Source organism: Polypterus senegalus, chromosome 1 (genome assembly GCF_016835505.1).
Source record: "Polypterus senegalus isolate Bchr_013 chromosome 1, ASM1683550v1, whole genome shotgun sequence".
NCBI lineage: Eukaryota > Metazoa > Chordata > Cladistia > Polypteriformes > Polypteridae > Polypterus > Polypterus senegalus.
The window spans coordinates 126,307,687-126,327,669 of NC_053154.1; the positions used below are offsets into that span (position 1 = coordinate 126,307,687).

The following is a 19,983-nucleotide window of genomic DNA, read 5'->3' on the forward strand; positions in this document are numbered from 1 at the left end:
AGCATGGAGGTCCCCAGAAGACCAGCAGGGCATTATGGACCATGTAGTTTTTATGCACCGCCCTGCTGGATGCCATGGGGCCACGAGAGGGAGCTGCAAGGAGAACCGAAGAGTTCTTCATGCCTATGACCCGAAGTTCGTCATAGGAAGAGCGACGGGCTTCCGGGGTGAGAAAAAACATTATTTACCCTGACCCGGAAGGAATAAGGACTTATGGACTGTTGGGAAGGAACACCTCCGGGTCAGGGAATATAAAAGGACTGTGGGAGCTCCCAGACGATGAGCTGAGTTGGGAGGCAGGGTGGCTAAGCGTCTGGGAGTGGAGGATTGTTATTACTTATTGTATTATTTATTGAGAATTGTGGAGAGGAGCGTGCTTTGTGCACTTTATTATTATAATAAATATCATCATTGGATTTTTACCTGGTGTCTGACGTATAGTCTGAGGGTACAAGCGTGCGAGCGAGCACTTAATTCTATTACAATTGGCGTAGCTTCGGCAGGATTCTCTGGCCGTCAGTTTGGCAGAGGACCTGAATTGAAAAAAATTTTGTGGACAGAATACCCCGGGAAGACAGCATCACGACACATACAGGAAAATCGCCAGAAACCTCACCTTTTTTCAAGTCCGTAATGGGAAAAAAGAAGACAAAACAGGGCAACAGCACCAGCGGAAGTTCCATGTTCGTCATGGCCGACACTCGGAATGAGCGACAGGCGACTACACGGATCGGGAGAGGACTCCGGACTGAAGAAACCTACAACGAGGTATGTGCTGGTAATGTAAATAATCTATTTAAAATTACTCATTTTGTACCGTGCACATACCTCGGAAAAGATCATCCGGAAGTTCTGCGGGATGCAGGAGAATCTCCCGAAGACAGTGTGGCGCTTTTGTACGGGCAGACGGACAACGAAAAGGACTTCCGCATTACGGGTGCCGGCGAGGGACACGGGAAGTACCACGGCGATTCCAGAAAGGTGACGCCCGTGTCCAGCTGTTTGTGGCTTCCAAGAAAAGACGGACTTGATTTTTCCGAAGGGGAAAGGGGAGGTGAGCGAAGCACCGCTCAACCCACGAGAAGGTAAGGAGGGCCGGGAAATGGCTGGTCGATCTGCCGACAAATTAATACAGGCAGATCGCAGTCAGCCAAAGATGGTGGCCCGGTCCTCGTCCGTAGAGAACTCCAATTCCCAGAAACCCGTCGCGGAACCCATCAGAGCACGCGTGCCGACAGCGGCGTGTTATTCTCCCGGCCGGACGGTATGGCAAACCAGGAAGTAAGCCAACCTCCGCCGAATTAACTAACTATTTTGACGTCGGGGAACTCAAAATTAATCGAGCCCGCGCGGAGTATTTTGCAGACGTTAGAGGCGCATTAAGAAGATCGTTGAGATCTGGGAGCGGCGGTCGAAGTGCCTTTAAGAAGAGTACGTGAGTACCTGCGGCGATTAGACCGAGAGCCTCCCGTGTTATGTGATTTGGCGGTACAGGCAGATAATGTCGGTACCGTATATAATGTAATAGGGACGCGAGTGTGATCCGGCCCGCTTTAATCCATAGCGGTGCCAAATGGATGCGTCCTACAAGAGAGGCCAAACGCTTACGGAGCGCCGGGGAAGGACCGATCGAGCCAGAGCAGCTGGATGGTGCTGTCTCTTGGAGATTCGATCCTAAAGAACCCGACCCATGTTGTTTATAAATCAAAGGGCGTGCAGACAGTAAAAGGGCTCTCTTTCACTAATAGAGAGACCCAAACTGTGGACAAGCCCCAGAGTAAACTGGAGATCCCTAGAATAAAGAGGGGGTCTCCTGACAAAGTTGAGCAGCGAGCTGAGAGTTCAGGGTCGGCCGCGGAACCCTCCTCAGTGGACAAAGGGGCGGAGCGAAAGTTTCCCGACTGTTTCCAGACTCGCAGAGGGATACACACTGGAGGAAGGCGGCTGTGCTATGAATGCTGCCGACCGGGACATGGATGGCGGTTGTCCTGGGAGGACGTGGAATACAAATCCTTTTTTATTTAATATTCCCCCAAGGTTCTCCCGAAATTTTCTGGACTTCGCCAGGACCAACAACAACTCCTCCTGGAGGAAGACATCCCTCAAGGGCTGGCCGCCCAATCATGATTCGTCACTGGGGGAGTACTGTAAGATATGGCCGGCCATGTACCCCGGCCAATACCCCCAAGCCGCCAGGTGGAGCCCTACTTGCAGCATGGAGGTCCCCAGAAGACCAGCAGGGCATTATGGACCATGTAGTTTTTATGCACCGCCCTGCTGGATGCCATGGGGCCACGAGAGGGAGCTGCAGGGAGGACCGAAGAGTTCTTCATGCCCTATGACCCGGAAGTTCGTCATAGGAAGGGCGACGGGCTTCCGGGGTGAGAAAAAACATTATTTACCCTGACCCGGAAGGAATAAGGACTTATGGACTGTTGGGAAGGAACACCTCCGGGTCAGGGAATATAAAAGGACTGTGGGAGCTCCCAGACGATGAGCTGAGTTGGGAGGCAGGGTGGCTAAGCGTCTGGGAGTGGAGGATTGTTTACTTATTGTATTATTTATTGAGAATTGTGGAGAAGAGCGTGCTTTGTGCACTTTATTATTATAATAAATATCATCATTGGATTTTTACCTGGTGTCTGACGTATAGTCTGAGGGTACAAGGGTGCGAGCGAGCACTTAATTCTATTACACTGTATAACAAACACCTACTCCCATCCATTCATCTACTAAACCCGCTTATCCAGATCAGGGCTGCAAGGAAGCTAAAGCCTATTCCAGTAAGCATCTGGCACAGGGCCTGTGAATCTGCTCCTTCCTGTAGAGGATTAGAGACAGGCAGACCTTACTCTGATAGTAAGAAGCAGAAGGCAAGAAACAACCCTGTCTATTACAGGCTACTGTATGTTCATACACACAAATTCTATTTAGGTTTATCAGTCAAACATACAGCAGTGCCTTTACAGTAGATAGTCAGAGTCTATCTATACTAATAAAAGGCAAAGCCCTCACTCACACTCACTCACTCATCACTAATTCTCGAAATTCAAGTGTAGGTGGAAGGCTGAAATTTGGCAGGCTCATTCCTTACAGCTTACTTACAAAAGTTAGTCAGGTTTCATTTAGAAATTCTACGCGCAACGGTCATAACTGGAACCTACTTTTGTCAATATACTATATATGGCCATAGCCTGCAGCTCGTCGCCGCTTTATATATATATATATATATATATATATATATATATATATATATATATATATATATATATATACACACACACATATATATATAGACACATATATATATATATATATGCGTACAACTGAGTCCAGAACAAGATTGAGGGAAAAGGGGAAAAGGGTAGGCTTTTAAAGGGGAAGACAGGAAGTGAGGTCATAAGGATCATCAATCCTTACCAACATGTTCATCAATCATTGGTTCAAGCCCGGATGTGACATCACAGGGGCCGGTAAGGTCTACTTCCATTGGCTCGGTCCCGGAAGTGACGTCAAGAGAGACAGGTGGAGTCTCCCGGCAATGGCCTACAGGAAAAGGAGAAAAAGAGTCAGTGCACTCTGCCTCCGGCATGCCTCAGAACCACCTTCACTCAAGCCCTTTAGCTGCCTCCCATGTGCAAGTGTATGACAATATACATATATACTGTATATGTATATATATATATGTATGTGTGTGTATATATATATATATACATATATATATGTATGTGTGTGATATATATATATATGTATGTGTGTGTGATATATATACATATACACACACATACGTACACACATATATATATATACACACACATACACATATATATATAAATATACACATACATATATATATACACACACAAACATATATATATATACATATATATGTATGTGTGTGTGTGTATATATATATGTATGTGTGTGTATATATATGAATGTATATATGTGTTTGTGTGTATATATATATGTAGATATGTATATATATGTGTATATATGTAGATATGTATATACAGTATATATGTATATATATATATATGTGTATATGTATATATATGTTTATATGTGTGTGTGTGTGTGTATATATATGACAGCAACACTCATAACAGTGACAAAACAATTACATTGACAATCATGTTACGTTATTTTCAAAATGTTTCCTTTTCTTTTTCATAACTTCTTTAACATACTACTTCTCCGCTGCGAAGTGCGGGTATTTTGCTAGTGGAGAATAAATCTTAAAATAAGGAAAAGAAGATGTAATGTCTTGATATGAAAACATTTTATTTGCTTAGATTTCATTTTTTGCAATAAACAAAAAAAATATTTATTACCAGATCAATTGTAAAACCTCGAGTATGAATTTTTCCATGACACCAACTACAAAGCACAAAAATAAGTTGACAGCATGCTTCAAAAGTACAAAATCATAAAGTGCAATATGTCACTAAAGATTTTATTTTCTATATTCACACATGAATTTTTTCCCTGCTAACTTTGGTGCAGTCAATGAAGAACAGAATTCACCAGAATATTGCAAATATGGAAAAGCAGTATCAGGGTAAGTGGAATCAAAAAATACTGGCCGACTTTTGTTGAACATGGAAATGAGAAGAATCAGATGTGTGTCCTAACAAATTTTTTTTAGGAAGCAATGCTTAAAAAAAAACATATCTAGTGGTGTTTCACCTTAAGACAGTAGTACTGTTGCACAGGAACCATAATCAGCATCTTTCATTGTTTTCAGGAGACTAGAAGTGCATGTGCTTTTGAACATGTACAAATGGGTGTTTATTTAGAATCCTTAAACACACACTACTAATATGGCAAAAATAATATGAAATATTACATATGTATCACATGCTAAGTTTATGGCATTGTTGGGTTACTTTAAAGTGCATCCTAGTTTAACCTCTGAGGTTACATATCAAAATGTGAGTATTGGCTATAGTCAGTTTGTTTTCTAGGAGCTTGCAACCTTATGCTTTTCAAACAAACGTAAATCATGGTCAATCAAATATTAAGTAATATATTACATAATATATTATGTAAGTAATTTATCCCATAAAGATTAAATTAAGGTCAAAATCAATCATTTAGAATTTTGATTATATGGTTAAAATTAGGGTTAGAGTTATCTGTCAGTAACATCTGTCTAACCTCATACTGTATCCAGCTAAAATGCCAACATCTTATATAGTGTACCAAGTCATCAAAGGCCATATTCACACACATACCCACACTCCATCTCACTGAGCCAGTTTAAAGATGCCAGTTAATCAAACTTGAACATCTTTGAGATGTAGGAGGGAAACATTATCTAGGAGAAAAATACACAGACAAAGGAAGAAAATTGTGAACTCCACACCATAAATTGTCTGATAAATATGAATGTATAAATTGCTTAAAGATGGTACCAACTGCAAAAAACACTATATGAGGGAACCATTGTGTGTTGTGCTTACCTTAAAAATAGTACTTCTAAAGGGTTTCCAAAAGAATACATGCAAACAACAACTCTTTTGTTATTTATATATAGTGTAATTAAGACTATATCTGTTACAAATAATAGGAGAATTTCAGCAGAACACTAGAAGCTACAGGTAGTCCCAAGTTGAAAATTATTTCATTTAGGATTTTCTTTCTATTAGGCAAATGTGAACCACTGAGAATTAAAGATTATTAGTCCGGTAATGCCCTAGGCAACCTTTGTTTAACAGACAGTATTTAAACCTACCCATTGTCTATTTGTCATCTTGGATTTCCTTTCAAGTCACTGAAAGACATGCTGATGAGAATTATTCTACTGGCACTTTCTATACGAGGAGATGAACCTATCTGCAGACTATGGGCAAACCGATACTCCGCTTCTTTCAAAACCGGTGACTTTATACTTGGAGGAATTTTTACATTTCATAGTAACATTGAATACTCTAAAGCCACCTTTACATCTATGCCGCAAGCACTGAGCTGCAAAGAGTAAGTATAGTCATAAGCAGATTTGCATATAATGTAAATGCATTGTTCTGTGTTATTCTGTATTATTATCTTGTAATGAGTTTTTTTTTTTTTTAAGTTTAAATTACAGAGAATATCAGTTTGCTGAAGCCATGATCTTTGCAGTTGAAGAAATAAACGACAGAACAGATATTTTGCCAAATGTAATTTTGGGTTATAAGATATATGATGCTTGTGGTTCTGTTTCTTTGGCAATCAAAGTTGCAATGGCACTAATGAGTGGAGCAGGAGAAGCAGAATCATCAACTCTGCCGTGTTCTCAACAGTCTAGCATTCATGCAATCATAGGACAGTCTGGCTCTTCTCCAACTATTGGGATTGCAACAGTTGTTGGTCAGTTTAACATACCAGTGGTAAGGAATGCAGTGTTATATCATTTATTTTTTAAATTATTGTTGATATTAGAAATTCTTTTCAACTGGTGATCTTTATTATTTTTAGGTGTTTTTTAAAAGTGACAACTTGACACTACCTTACTATTCCAAGAGCTCAAGTTTCATTTGTAGCTCAGTTATAGCTTGTGTGAAGTCTGTATTTTCACTGTGTCTTTGTGGGTTTTCTGCAGATCCTCATGTATGCTCCTACATCTCAAAGATGAATGTTAGTTAATCGAAAAGTTAGGAATGGCTGTGAGGGGTAAAAGAACTTCCAGGTGGTGCTGTTGAACCATGTGATTAAGGAAAAATGAAAGATACTGTCAATTATTTGGTTTAGAAATATCAATCATTAGTTTTAAAATTTTAAAAGCTCTTGCTTATATTTTATTTTAAATAGCTTAAAAGCCACAATTTATTTGTCAGCATAAACTCTGTTGGTTTTTTACACGCAAACAGCCTGTTTTTCTTTTTTACTTGCTAAACTTTAAATTTCAGTGAGATAATGAAACGTCAAGGACTCTGTGTACCCTAGGAGAGATGAGCAGGCCATTGTTTTGAAAATATACAGATAGTCAGAAACTATATATCAATGTTTTTTAATTAAATTAAAGTCAAATGAATGTGTTGCATTAGCTAACTATAGGTTATTTAAGAGTCAATTAGTAAAGGCCTGTTACAGTATTTTATTTCTTCTAAACAGTTAGAGAACTGCCTGTGCTTATCAACTCAAGGCCACTTGCTTTTACTTACAGCGGCCGGGGCCCTGCCTGCTTGGACATTACCTTGAGGTAATGACAAATCAAGGATAGTGTGTACCATAAGAAAACTAAATGCCATTGTCTTAGATATGCAGCTACCTAAAACTTTTGACTTGAAAGATGCCAGTGCATCAAGAAACTTTTTTTTTTTTTTTTTATTTATTAATTTTATTACAATCAATACATAGCAATCAAGTTTTATAAAAAAAAAAAAGAATTATGCTAAGAACAGATCGATCCCCACCCTTGAGAGAGAGAGCAAGCCAAACGGTGTAAAATTTAAGGCTTTTAAAAATACCTAAATCAACAAATTCTCTGTGCTTTATAAAATCATTTCAAAATATTACTGATTAGATCCTGCCATGCTTTGAAAAAAGTCTGCACAGATCCTCTAACTGAGTATTTGATTTTTTCCAATTTTAAATAATATAACACATCAGTTTCCCACTGACTTAAAAGAGGAGAGTTTGGGTTCTTCCAGTTTATCAGAATAAGTCTGCGTGCCAACAGTGTAGTGAATGCAATCACAGTTTGTTTGTCTTTCTCCACTTTAAGACCCTCTGGAAGAACCCCAAACACAGCTGTTAATGGGTTAGGAGGGATTGTGAGTCCAAGACTGTCTGAGAGGTAATTAAAAATTTTTGTCCAGAATAATGTTAATTTGGAGCAGGCCCAGAACATGTGACCTAGTGAGGCTGGGGCTTGGTTGCAACGCTCGCAGGTTGGATCATGCCCTGGAAACATTTTGGAGAGTTTTAGTCGAGACAGATGTGCTCGATATATAATTTTGAGTTGTATAATTGTATGCTTTGCATATGGAGCTTGAGTGAATTCTCTGCATTGCTACTTTCCACTCCTTTTCTGATATATTAATTGAGAGGTCATTTTCCCAGTGTCCTCTTGGATCTTTGAAAGGAAGGGATTGTAAAAGGATTTTATATATTGTAGAGATGGAGTCTAACTCCTTGAAATTGAGCAATAATTTTTCCAGCGTGGATGAGGGTGCAAGATGAGGAAAATCTGGAAGGTTCTGTTTAACAAAGTTCCTGATTTGAAGATAGTGAAAGAAATTTGTAGCTGGAATGTTAAATTTGGAACGTAATTGTTCATAGGATGCAAAGACGTTGTCTATATAAAGATCTCTAAGCAAGTTAATTCCAAATTTTTCCAGATATTAAAACTGCATATGTTTGTGAGGGTTGAAAGAGGTGGTTCTTTTGCAGGGTGCCACAGAAAGAAGCTTCTCCGTCTTAAAATGCTTTCTACATTGGTTCCAGATTCTAAGTGAGTGGAGCACAATTGGGTTATTAGTGTATTGCCGATAACGTGTGTTTATTGGAGCACAAAGCAAGGAATACAAAGAAGTACTGCAGGATTTTACTTCTATTGCGGTCCATGCCTGTGTATGTTCTTCTATTTGTGTCCAGGTTCTTATCGACTGTATATTTGCGCCCAGTAATAAAACTGGAAGTTAGGTAGAGCCATGCCGCCTTCTGCCTTTTGTCTTTGTAGGGTCGCTCTTTTGATGCGTGGATGTTTAGAATTCCAAATAAATGAGGTTATTGTTGAATCTAATTGCTTAAAGAACGATTTATTAATGTATATTGGTATGTTTTGAAATAAAAAGGAGCTTAGGAAGAATATTCATCTTAACAGTGTTAATTCTTCCAGCTAGTGTGAGATGAAGGGTTGACCATCTATGCAAGTCTTGTTTAATTTTTTCCATACAGACGACGAAATTTTTTGATAAAGAGCTTTATGTTTACTTGTGATGTTTACCCGAGGTATTTAAACTGTTCTGCAATGATAAAAGGAAGGGTGTCTAATCTAATATTATATGCTTGCGAATTCACCGGAAAGAGTACACTTTTATTCAGATTAATTCTGAGACCAGAGAGCTTTTGAAATTCTGTGAGTGCTGCTAAGACTGCAGGCACAGAATTTTCTGGGTCCGATATATACAGTACCATGTCATCTGCATATAATGAGATTTTCTGTTCCAGTCCTTCTCTGCTAATCCCCTTTATCTGATCAGTATTTCGACAATGTATTGCCAGTGGTTCAATGGCAATTGCAAACAGCAGTGGTGACAAAGGGCATCCTTGTCTTGTGCCACGCTCTAGTTTAAAGTAGTCTGAGCAAATGTTATTGATGCAAACTGAAGCTTCTGGGTTAGTATACAGTAATTTAATCCATGCACAAATGTTGGGCCAAACCCAAACTTCTCCAAAATAGTAAAAGGTATTTCCATTCAATCATGTCGAATGCTTTTTCTGCATCCAATGATAATAATATTTCTGGGGTGTTTGATTTAGTTGGTGAGTATATTACATTAAACAGGCGTCGAAGATTTGAAGATAAGTGTCGGCCCCTAATAAATCCAGTTTGGTCTTGTGATATTATTGAGGGAGCACTTTCTCCATCCTTCTAGCTATGATTTTAGAGAGTATTTTAACGTCGTTATTCAGAAGTGAAATTGGTCTGTATGATGCACATTGTAATAAGTCCTTATTTTGTTTTGGAAAGACAGTGATTAGTGCTTGGCGAAAGGTTTGTGGAAGAGATTGGTTATCTCTGGCTTCTGTAAATGTTGCTAATAGGACGGGAGCTAGCTGAGCGGAGAATTTCTTGTAAAACTCTGCAGGGTAGCCATCAGGGCCTGCTGCTTTTCCACCTTGGAGTGACTTTATAGCATCCAGTAATTCTGATAATGACAGAGGTTTATCGAGCTCCTCCACACTAATAGCGTCAATTTGTGGTATCTGTAATTTATCCAGAAATGCATTAGATTGTATATTGTCTTCTTTAAACTCAGTAGTATATAGGGATTTATAGTAGTCTCTAAAAGTGTACATTATATTTTTGTGTTCGATGATTTTATCTCCATTCGTGTTAGTAATTACGAGATTGCGTTGCACTTCTTGCTTGTGAATTTGTTGCTAAAAGCTTATTAGCTTTCTCTCCATGTTCATAATAATGATGTCTGGATTTGTAAATTAGTTGTTCGGTTTCTTTAGTTGTCAAGAGGTTTAATTCTGAATGTAGAGCCTGCCTCCTCTTATGTAGAGTCTCGCTTGGTAGTCTGGCATGTTCTTCATCTATTTTAGTAATTTCGCTTTTATCTCTGCTACTTTCGCTTCGGATTTATTTCTGTGGGAAAGATATGAGATAATCTGTCCTCTTAAGAAGGCCTTAAGAGTTTCCCAGAGTGTTCCTGCAGAGATCTCAGGGGATGTATTTGTCTCTAGAAAGAATTCAATTTGTTTGGATATAAATTCAGTACAATTCTCGTCAGCTAATAGAAGCGGATTGAGACGCCATCTGCGGGTGAGTGTATGGGGCTTAGTAATTTCAGCTCCAAGATCATCGGAGCATGGTCTGAAATAACAATAGCATCGTATTTACAAGATTTAATCTTAGGCAAGAAGTTATTATCTATAAAGAAGTAATCAATCCTTGAGTAGCAATGATGTACTGGTGAGTAGAAAGAATATGTTCTTGAATTTGGGTTTAAAACCTCCAGGGATCTGATAAGTTGTGATCAGTTATAAACTTTGTAATTATCTTTGCGGTGTTAGTTGCGTTCCCCCTGGGGAGGAAGTCTTATCTAAAAGTGGATTTAGAACACAATTAAAGTCCCCAGCCATTATAAGTTTATGAGTGTTCAGATTGGGAATGGATGCAAATAAATTTTGTATAAATTCCTTATCATCAACATTAGGTGCATAAACATTTATCAAAATCATTTTACAGTTAGATAAGTCTCCCATGACCATCACATATCTCCCTTCAGGATCCAATACTACATCTGATGCTACAAATGGTACTGTTCTATGTATGAGAATTCCCACCCCTCTAGTTTTCTTTGTAAAACTAGAATGGAACATTTGGCCAGTCCAGTCTTTTGCAGCCGGAACTGATCCTTACTTAGTAAGTGGGTTTCCTGTAAAAATACTATTTTAGCATTTAGACCTGTTAGGTGAGAAAGTACTTTCTTTCTCTTTAATTCGTGATTCAGGCCTTTAACATTCCAGCTTACGAAGTTAACTGTCCCATCATGGAGACACTGATTCTGAGTTTTTGGTGTCATATTATAGTCTTAACTGGAAGTGAAATAGTTTAGGTCTTAATTTCCTATTCCCCCAAGAGTTGTTGCCATGCAGCTTATTATTACGTTGATAGTTATAATTATAAAGATTGAGATGATAGATTAGATATAGATCAAGCCTGCTCTCTTTCTCTTCCCCTTAACCCCCACCCTCCCTTTTTGCCTCCCCAGGTGAGGCTAAAACCCACTTCATGCAGTCCCAGTCCTCTGACATACCCAGAGACAGAGCACGCCCAAAGCACATCAAGCCCCCATGCAGTGGCGCTTTAAGGTTAAAAGATAGAGATATCTGTTACCAATATAGTCTTTAAAAGAGGAAAAGAAAAAAGAAAAGAATTTTGCACTTAATATAATATATATATATATACATATACACATATACATATATATATATATACATACATACATACATATAATCTTCATCAATTTTAGTGCATTAAGATGATATCCCCAGATAATAAACCCAGGTGATGGTGTTAAAGATGTGTCCAAAACAAGCATAACAAGTCTTAATGCAGTAATAGCAATAACAGCAAACCAAGGGTATGATATTGAACAGTCTCATTTAGGGTACACATGAAATAATTAGAAAAGAAAAAAAAAGAGGAGGAAAACGTAATTAAGCACAATAAAACACAAACATTTAGCCCTAGTAATACTAAGTAATGATAAGTAATAAGTAAGTAATAATAATATAAGAATATGAGAATATATGCTGATAAAAACCCGTATTTTAAAACAAATAGATCAGACAGTAGATTATTAATCCTAGCTTTATCATTTACCGCCATGACTCACAATTATGTATCAGAATAGTCCCGGATCAGCTTTCTTAACTCATTTTCTGCCTCCTCCTTGCTAGCGAAAACATAGAAATGACCCTGCCATTCCACTTTCAGTTTTGCCGGATACAGGAGGCCGTATTTGACATTGGCTTGCCGTAGCGCTGTTTAATATTATAGAAGGCGGCGCGTTTGATAGCTGTTGCTGGAGAGAAGTCAGGGAAGACGCGAATGTGGCAATCTTCATATATAATATCTTCCTTTTTTCCTGAGGAGTTCCATCACCTCTAACTTAAATGATAATCGTTCAAAACGGACTATAAAAGATCTTGGTCGGGTCTGACGGTGTTTGATCAGCGCTGTGTAAGCCGCTGCTATCTCAGATTCTGCTTTAAAGTCGCCCCGATTATTTTAGAAAAAGTTCAGTTGCGAATTTCACGGTTTAAACTTTCTCGATTCTCCGCAAGCCTTCAATTCTGACATTATACCTTCTATTCCCATCTTCTAAAGCAGCCAGTCTGTCTCCAAGTTTTTCTCCGAGTTTTTTACATTCCGAACTGACATTTACTGCTCTTTCCTCGGCACTGGCAGCTAGATGTTCGGCTATTTCGATCCGATTCGTGAATGTCTCACTAAGATGCTCCAATCGATCAGCAAGCGTGCTCAGTTTAGCCGAGTTTTTCTCAATGCGCTCTTCAATTTTACCCAGCACCTGTCGAAGTTCAAGCTGTACCTCTTGACGGCCTTTCATTTGCCTGTTGGATTTCCTGTCGCAGACATTCATTGGCCTGTTTCATCTCCTGTTTCAGTCTCTCATGTGCCTTTGCCGTTGCTTTCTCATTAGCCCTCGCTTTTCTTTATATCTTGCCTGAGGTCAGCGAGCAACACTTTCAGTTCAGATAGCTGAAATGTGCCTTCTTGTACCGTAGATGAAGCAGCAGACTCTGCTGAAGCCGGTGTCCCCGCTGCTCCAGTCCCGCGTGATTGCGTAACTGCATCAAGAAAACTTTTGTTTGAGTGGTCCAGTATGTCATTTGTGGGTCCTCCTGATTCTGAATTATTGGGGGGAATTAATCGATACACAAGTCTCAGACATGTATACAGGTTAAGGAGTAATGTTGGCAAGTTTCAGTCAGATGTTGGACACTAGATGATGGACAGTAGTGGGCTTAGACATTAGGTAAGGCTGGGAAGAACTACAAGGAGGGGATTATTTTGCATAAACGATAAGAAATATAATTTAAATTAATGCACTTTCTAGTTTAAGCACTTGCTCCATGGTCAAGTCTCTTTATTACACTGCTGTGTAATAAAGATGTTTTTCTGCTTTCCCATCTGGACTCAGAGGCTACCTTCTTTTAAGAGAGAGCTTTTCTCCACAACAATACCTATTTGGGTAAAGTTCTACTGTTGATTTTTATTTAGTATGATCTTTCAACACTATTTTAATATGGTAGTTAGACATCCAGGAGTTTTTCTAATAAAATTCATAATACCATTTTTAATATTAAATTATGCCAGTAATAGACTTAACAGATATATTTGAGAAAAGCATATTTAAAACTGTCATTAGATCAAACATAAAACATTATTACTAATGAGTTTTTCTGTAACAAATAACCCATGAATACAACAGATTTCTTCCTTTTTCATTTATTTTACTTTACACAGATCAGTCATTTTGCTACTTGTGCTTGTCTCAGCAACAGAAGAAAATTTCCCACTTTTTTTAGGACAATACCAAGTGATTATTATCAAAGCAGAGCACTGGCACAACTTGTCAAGCACTTTGGATGGACCTGGGTGGGAACAATACGAAGTGACAATGACTATGGCAATTCTGGCATGGCTACTTTTATCCAAGCAGCCCAGCTGGAAGGTATCTGCATTGAATATTCAGAGGCAATATACCGGACCAATCCAAGAGAAAAATTTCTGAAAACAGTTGAAATAATTAAAATGGCATCTTCAAAAATTGTTGTTGCTTTTACATCTGCTATAGATATGGAATTTTTACTAAAGGAACTGGTACTTCAGAATGTTATCGGTTTACAGTGGGTAGGCAGTGAATCTTGGGTTTCTGCCATAAACCTAGCAAATAAAGAAACATATGGCATTCTTAAAGGGTCGATTGGTTTTCAATTGCTAATGCAGAAATACCAGGGCTAAAAGAATTTTTAATGAAAGTTAAGCCAACATCTACTCTAGGTAATGATGGTTTAGTAGAATTTTGGGAGAATATTTTTGACTGTACTTTTAATAATTCAAATTCTAAGATGTGCACAGGAAAAGAGAATCTGCATGAAATAAGCAATTTGTACACTGATATCACTGAATTAAGAATAACATATAATGTTTACAAAGCAGTATATGCAGTAGCATATGCACTCCATGATGTCTTTACATGCCTCAATAACCAGGGAGCTTGTTTGATATCCAAAGAGATACACAGCCACAGCAGGTACTGTCACTGATCTCTACTGTATATACTGTAATTACAGTATATAAAAATATTATACTTGCTTATGTATTTCAACAACCAAAATTTAACATTTTTCCTTTTAGGTACTAAAATACTTAAAAGAGGTTAATTTCACCATGAAAAATGGAGATGGTATCAATTTTGACATTAATGGAGATCCACCTGCAAGATATGAACTAGTGAATTGGCAGCTTAGCGTACATGGAATCATAGATTTTGTGACTGTTGGATTATATGATGAGTTTTTAAAAAAAAAAGAATTATCAAAGAACAGATCGATCCCCCCCCTTTGAGAGAGGAAAAAACGGTGAAAAATTTAAAGGGTTTTTAAAATACCAAAATAACAAATTCCTGTGCTTTATAAAATCATTTCAAAATATTAGTGATTAGATCCTCCATGCTTTAAAAAAAGTCTGCGATCCTCAAACGAGTATTTGTTTTTTTTCCTTTTAAAATAATATAACACATCATTTCCCCATGACTTAAAGGGAATTTTGGGGCTTCGTTATCAGAATAAGTTTTTGGGCCAACGTGTAGTAATGCAATAAAGTTTTTTTCTTTCCACTTTAAGACCCTGGAAGAACCCCAAACACAGCTTTAATGGGGGAGGGATTGTGAGTCAAGACTTCGGGGAAATTAAAAATTTTTGCCAAAATAATGTTAATTTGGTGCAGGCCCAGAACATGTGAAGTGGGCTGGGGCTTTTTTTCCAACGTTGCGGTTGGATCATGCCAAACTTTTTTTGGAGTTTTTAGGGACAGATTTTCCGGTATAAATTTTGAGTTTATAATTGTATGTTTTGCGCATATGGAGTTTGGGGGAAATTTCTCTGCATTTCCACCCCTTTTCTGATATTTTTTGGGAAGGTCATTTTCCCAGTGTCCTTTTGGGATCTTTGAAAGGGGGATTGTAAAAGGATTTTTATATATTGTAGAGAGGGGAGTCAAATTTTTTAAAATTGAGCAATTTTTTTAGGGTGGATGAGGGGGAAAATCGGGAAAGGGTTTCTTTTTAACAAATTTCCCTGATTTGAAATGTAAAAAAATTTGTAGCGGGAAATTTTAAAATTTTGGAAACTTTTTCTTTGGGATGCGACGTTGTCTATATAAAAAGATCTCAAAAGGTTAAATTTTAAATTTTTTTCCAGATAATAAAACTGATATGTTTGTGAGGGTTAAAGAGGTGGTTCTTTTTTGCGGGGGTGCACAGAAAGAATTTTCCCCTCTTAAAATCTTTCTATTGGTTCCAGATTCTAAGTGAGTGGAGCAATTGGGTTATTAGTGTTTTGGGAAAGCGTGTGTTTTATTAGCACAAACAAAGGAATACAAAAATACTGCAGGTTCTACTTTTTTGCCCATCCTTGTATGTTCTTCATTTTGTCCAGGTTCTTTGCTGTATTTTGCGCCCAGTAATAAAACGGGAAAGTTGGGGTAAAAACAGCCTTCTCCCTTTTTTGTCTTTGTAAAATGCTTTTTTGATCGGGGATGTTTGAATTCAAATAAATGAGGTTATTTTTGAATCAAATTTTTTAAAAAACGATTTTTTTTTATATTGGTATTTTTGAAAAAAAGGCTTAGGAAGAATATTCATTTTAACAGTTTTAATTTTTTTCCAGCTAGTGGGGGGTAAAGGGTTGACCATCTATCAAGTCTTTTTTAAATTTTTTTCCATACAGAATAAATTTTTTTTTGATAAAGGTTTTTGTTTACTTTGATGTTTACCCCAGGTTTTTAAAACTGTTCTTGATAAAAGGAAGGGTGTCTTTTAATATTATATGCTTGCGAAACACGGAAAGATACATTTTTATTCAGATTAATTCTGGACCAGAGGTTTTTGAAATTCTGTGAGTTGCAAGACTCGGGCACAAAATTTTCTGGGTCATATACAGTACCATGTCATTTTGCATAAAAAAGGTTTTTTCTGTTCCAGTCCTTTTTCCTAATCCCATCTGATCAGTATTTGACAATGTTTCCCAGGGGTTAAATGGAAATTGCAAACAAGGGAAAAATTTGTCTTGTCCCGCTTCGTTTAAAGTAGTCTAGCAAATGTTATTGATAAAGGAAGCTTTTTTAAGTATACAGTAATTTAACCCATAAAATGTTGGCCCAAAAAATTTCCAAATGAAAAAAGGTTTTTCCCATTCAATCATGTCGAATCTTTTCTGACCCAATGAAAATTATTTCTGGGGTGTTTGATTTAGTTGGTGAGAATTTTTTAAATTAAAAAAACGCGAATTTGAAGAAAAGTGTCCCCCTAATAAACCAGTTTGGTCTTGTGATTTTGGGGGGAATTTTCCATCCCTGCTATGTTTTTTAAGAGTTTTTAACGTCGTTATTCAGAAAAAATTTGGTCTGATGATGCATTGTAATAAGCCCTTTATTTTGTTTTGGGAAAAGGGATTGGGGGCCCGAAGGTTTGTGGAAAAATTTGGGTTATCTCGGCTTTTTAAATTTTTAATGGGGGGGAGCTAGTAGCGGAGAATTTTTTTAAAACTCTGCAGGGGTACCCATCAGGGCCTCTGCTTTTCCCCCTTGGTGACTTTTTTTTTAATTAAAGGGAAGGGGTTTAAAGGGCCCTAATAATGCCAATTTGTGGTATCTGAATTTACCCAAAATCTTGATTGTTTTTGTCTTCTTTAAACTCAGTATATAGGGTTTTATATATTCAAAAAAGGCACTTTATTTTTTTTGTGTTTGTTTTATCTCCATTGTTTAATATCCCAGTTGTTGGCACTTTTTTTTGGTTTAAATTTGGCCCCTAAAAGCTTATTGCTTTCTCCCATGTTATAATGATGTCTGGTTTTTAAAAACGGTTTCTTTGTTGTCAAGAGGTTTAATTCTAATGTAAGCCTGCCTCCTCATGTTTAAGTCTCGCTTGGTAGTCTGGAAACTTATCTTTTTTAAAATTTTAGCTTTTTTCTCTGCTACTTTCTTGGGTTTCGGGGGAAAGATAAGATAACCCTTTAAAGGGCCAAGGGTTTTCCCCAGAGGTTCCAAGGGATCCGGGGGATGTTTTGTCTCGGGGAAAAATTCAATTTGTTTATATAAATTCATAAAACTCACAATGAAGCGTTAATCTTTTGGGGGTGAGTGAGGGGTTGTAATTTCAGCCCAAAATCATGAATGGTCCAAATAACAAAGCTGTATTTAAAAATTTAATCTTAAACAAATTATCTATAAAGAATAATCAATTTGAATACAATGATGCTTTAGTGAAAGAATATTTCAATTTGGGGAAAACCTCCAGGATCTGATAAGTTGTGATCAGTTAAAACTTTGAATTATCTTTGGGGGTTGGTTCTTCCCCCTTTGGGGAAAATCTTTTTCTAAAAGGGATTTAGCACAATTAAGTCCCCAGAATAAGTTTATAGTGTTCAGTTGGGAAAGGATGCAAATAAATTTTTTTTATAAATTCTTTTCAAAAACTTAGGTCATAAACATTTTTTCAAAAACATTTTACAGTTAGATAAGTCTATACATCACATTTCCTTCAGGATCCAAAATTTCTACATCATGCCAAAATGGTATTTTTTGTAGGGAAATTCCCCCCCCTCTGTTTTTTTTAAAACTAGAATGGGAAATTCCAGTCCAGTTTTTGCAGCCGAATGATCCTTACTTGTGTGGGGTTCCCGTAAAAAATCATTTTAAATTTTGACTTTAGGTGAGAAATATTTCTTTCTCTTTTAAATTGTTCAGCCTTTTAACATTCCACACGGGGTTAACTGTCCCATCAGGAGAACTGATTCTGAGTTTTTTGGGGTCAATTTTAAATCTTCGAGTAAAAAAGTTTTTTTCCTATTCCCCCAAGAGTTTTGCCATGCAGCATTTTACGTTATAGTTATAATTAAAAGATTGAGATGATAGATTGATATAGATCAAGCCTGCTCTTTTTCTTCCCCTAACCCCCACCCCCCCTTTTGCCTCCCCCGGTGAGGTAAAACCCACTTTTCAGTCCCAGTCCTCCCCCTCCCCGAGAAGACACGCCAAAGCACATCAAGCCCCCCTCAGTGGGGAAAGGGTTAAAAAATAGAGATATCTTTTAAAAATAGTCTTTAAAAAGGGAAAAAAAAAAAAAAAAAAAAGAAATTTTTATTTAAAATACATATATATATATACATATAAAATATATAAAATATATTACATACATAATCATATAGTCTTTTAATTTTGTAAGATGATATCCCCCATAATAAACCCAGGTGGGTGTTAAAAATGTGTCCAAAAAAACATAACAAGTCTTAATGCGTTTTTAATAAAAACAAACCAAAAAGGTTATATTGAAAGTTATTTAGTACAAGAAATAAAAAGGAAAAAAAAAGGGGAGGGGAAATTTTAAACAATAAAAAAAAAAAAAAAACATTTATGCCCCAGTAATATAAGTAAATTAATAAGTAAGTAATAATAAAATAAAATATGAGAATATATCTGATAAAAACCGATTTTAAAACAAATAACAGACGGAGATTTTTAATCCCAGCTTTATATTTACCCCATGACTCCCCAAATTTTGTATCAGAATAGTCCGGATCACTTTCTTAACTCTTTTTTCCCTCCTCCCTTCTCGAAAACAGAAATCCTCCATTCCCTTAGTTTTCGGGTAAGGGGGCCCATTTTTTTGGCTTGCCCGTGCCGTTTAATTTATAAAGGGGCGTTTGATGCTGTTTTGGGGAAGTCAGGGGGAAAAGGCCAATTTGGAATCTTCATATTTAATATCTTCCTTTTTTTTTTCCCGAGGGGGTTTCCCTCACCCCTTTAAATTAAATGATAATCGTTTAAAACGGACATAAAAAAGGGTCTTTTGGGGTCTGTGTTGGTTTTGCCGGGTAAGCCCGCATATTAGATTCTCTTTAAATGCCCCCCTTATTTTTGAAAAAGTTCCTTTTTTTCCAGGTTTAAACTTTCTATTCTCCCCAAACCTTAATTCTGCAAACCTTCTATTCCATTTTAAAGCAAGTCGTTCCAAAATTTTCTCGAGTTTTTACATTTCCAACGGCATTTTTCCTCTTTCCTCGCCTGGCCTAGATGGGTTATTTCATCCGATTGTGATTCTCACTAAGATCTCCAATCGATCAAAGCTTCAGTTTGCAGCTCAAGGCCTTAATTTTTTGGGCCCAAATTCAAGCTGATTTTGAAGGTTTCATTTCCCCCGTTGGTTTCCCTTGCGTTCAAGGCCGTTTTATTCCCTTTTAGTCTCTCTGCCTTTGCCTTTTCTTTCTCATTAGCCTTTCGCCTTTTTTTATCGACATTGGGTCAATAATTGCATTTTATGTTGTGCTTGGATATATTGGCCTGTTATCAGTCCTGTGCTTTGTTTTGGCTTTTCTTGCCCGGAAATTACCAGACAAGTTTAATGAGGCAAAATTCATCACATTCAGTATGCTTGTATTTTGTGCTGTTTGGATCACGTTTATTCCCTCTTATATCAGCTCTCCTGGAAAGTATACAGTAGCAGTAGAGGT

At 37.4% G+C, this 19,983-nt stretch overlaps 1 protein-coding gene across 1 annotated transcript in view; it reads left to right on the plus strand.

The window, feature by feature from the left end:
• The first annotated feature begins 4,475 nt into the window (after window positions 1–4,475).
• Window positions 4,476–19,983, plus strand: part of LOC120533315 (extracellular calcium-sensing receptor-like) — a 36,153-nt gene continuing 20,645 nt past the window's right edge. Inside the window, 2 exon segments of the mRNA XM_039760187.1 lie at window positions 4,476–4,561; window positions 6,077–6,351. Of these exon segments, the coding sequence (XP_039616121.1) occupies window positions 4,476–4,561; window positions 6,077–6,351 (361 nt within the window).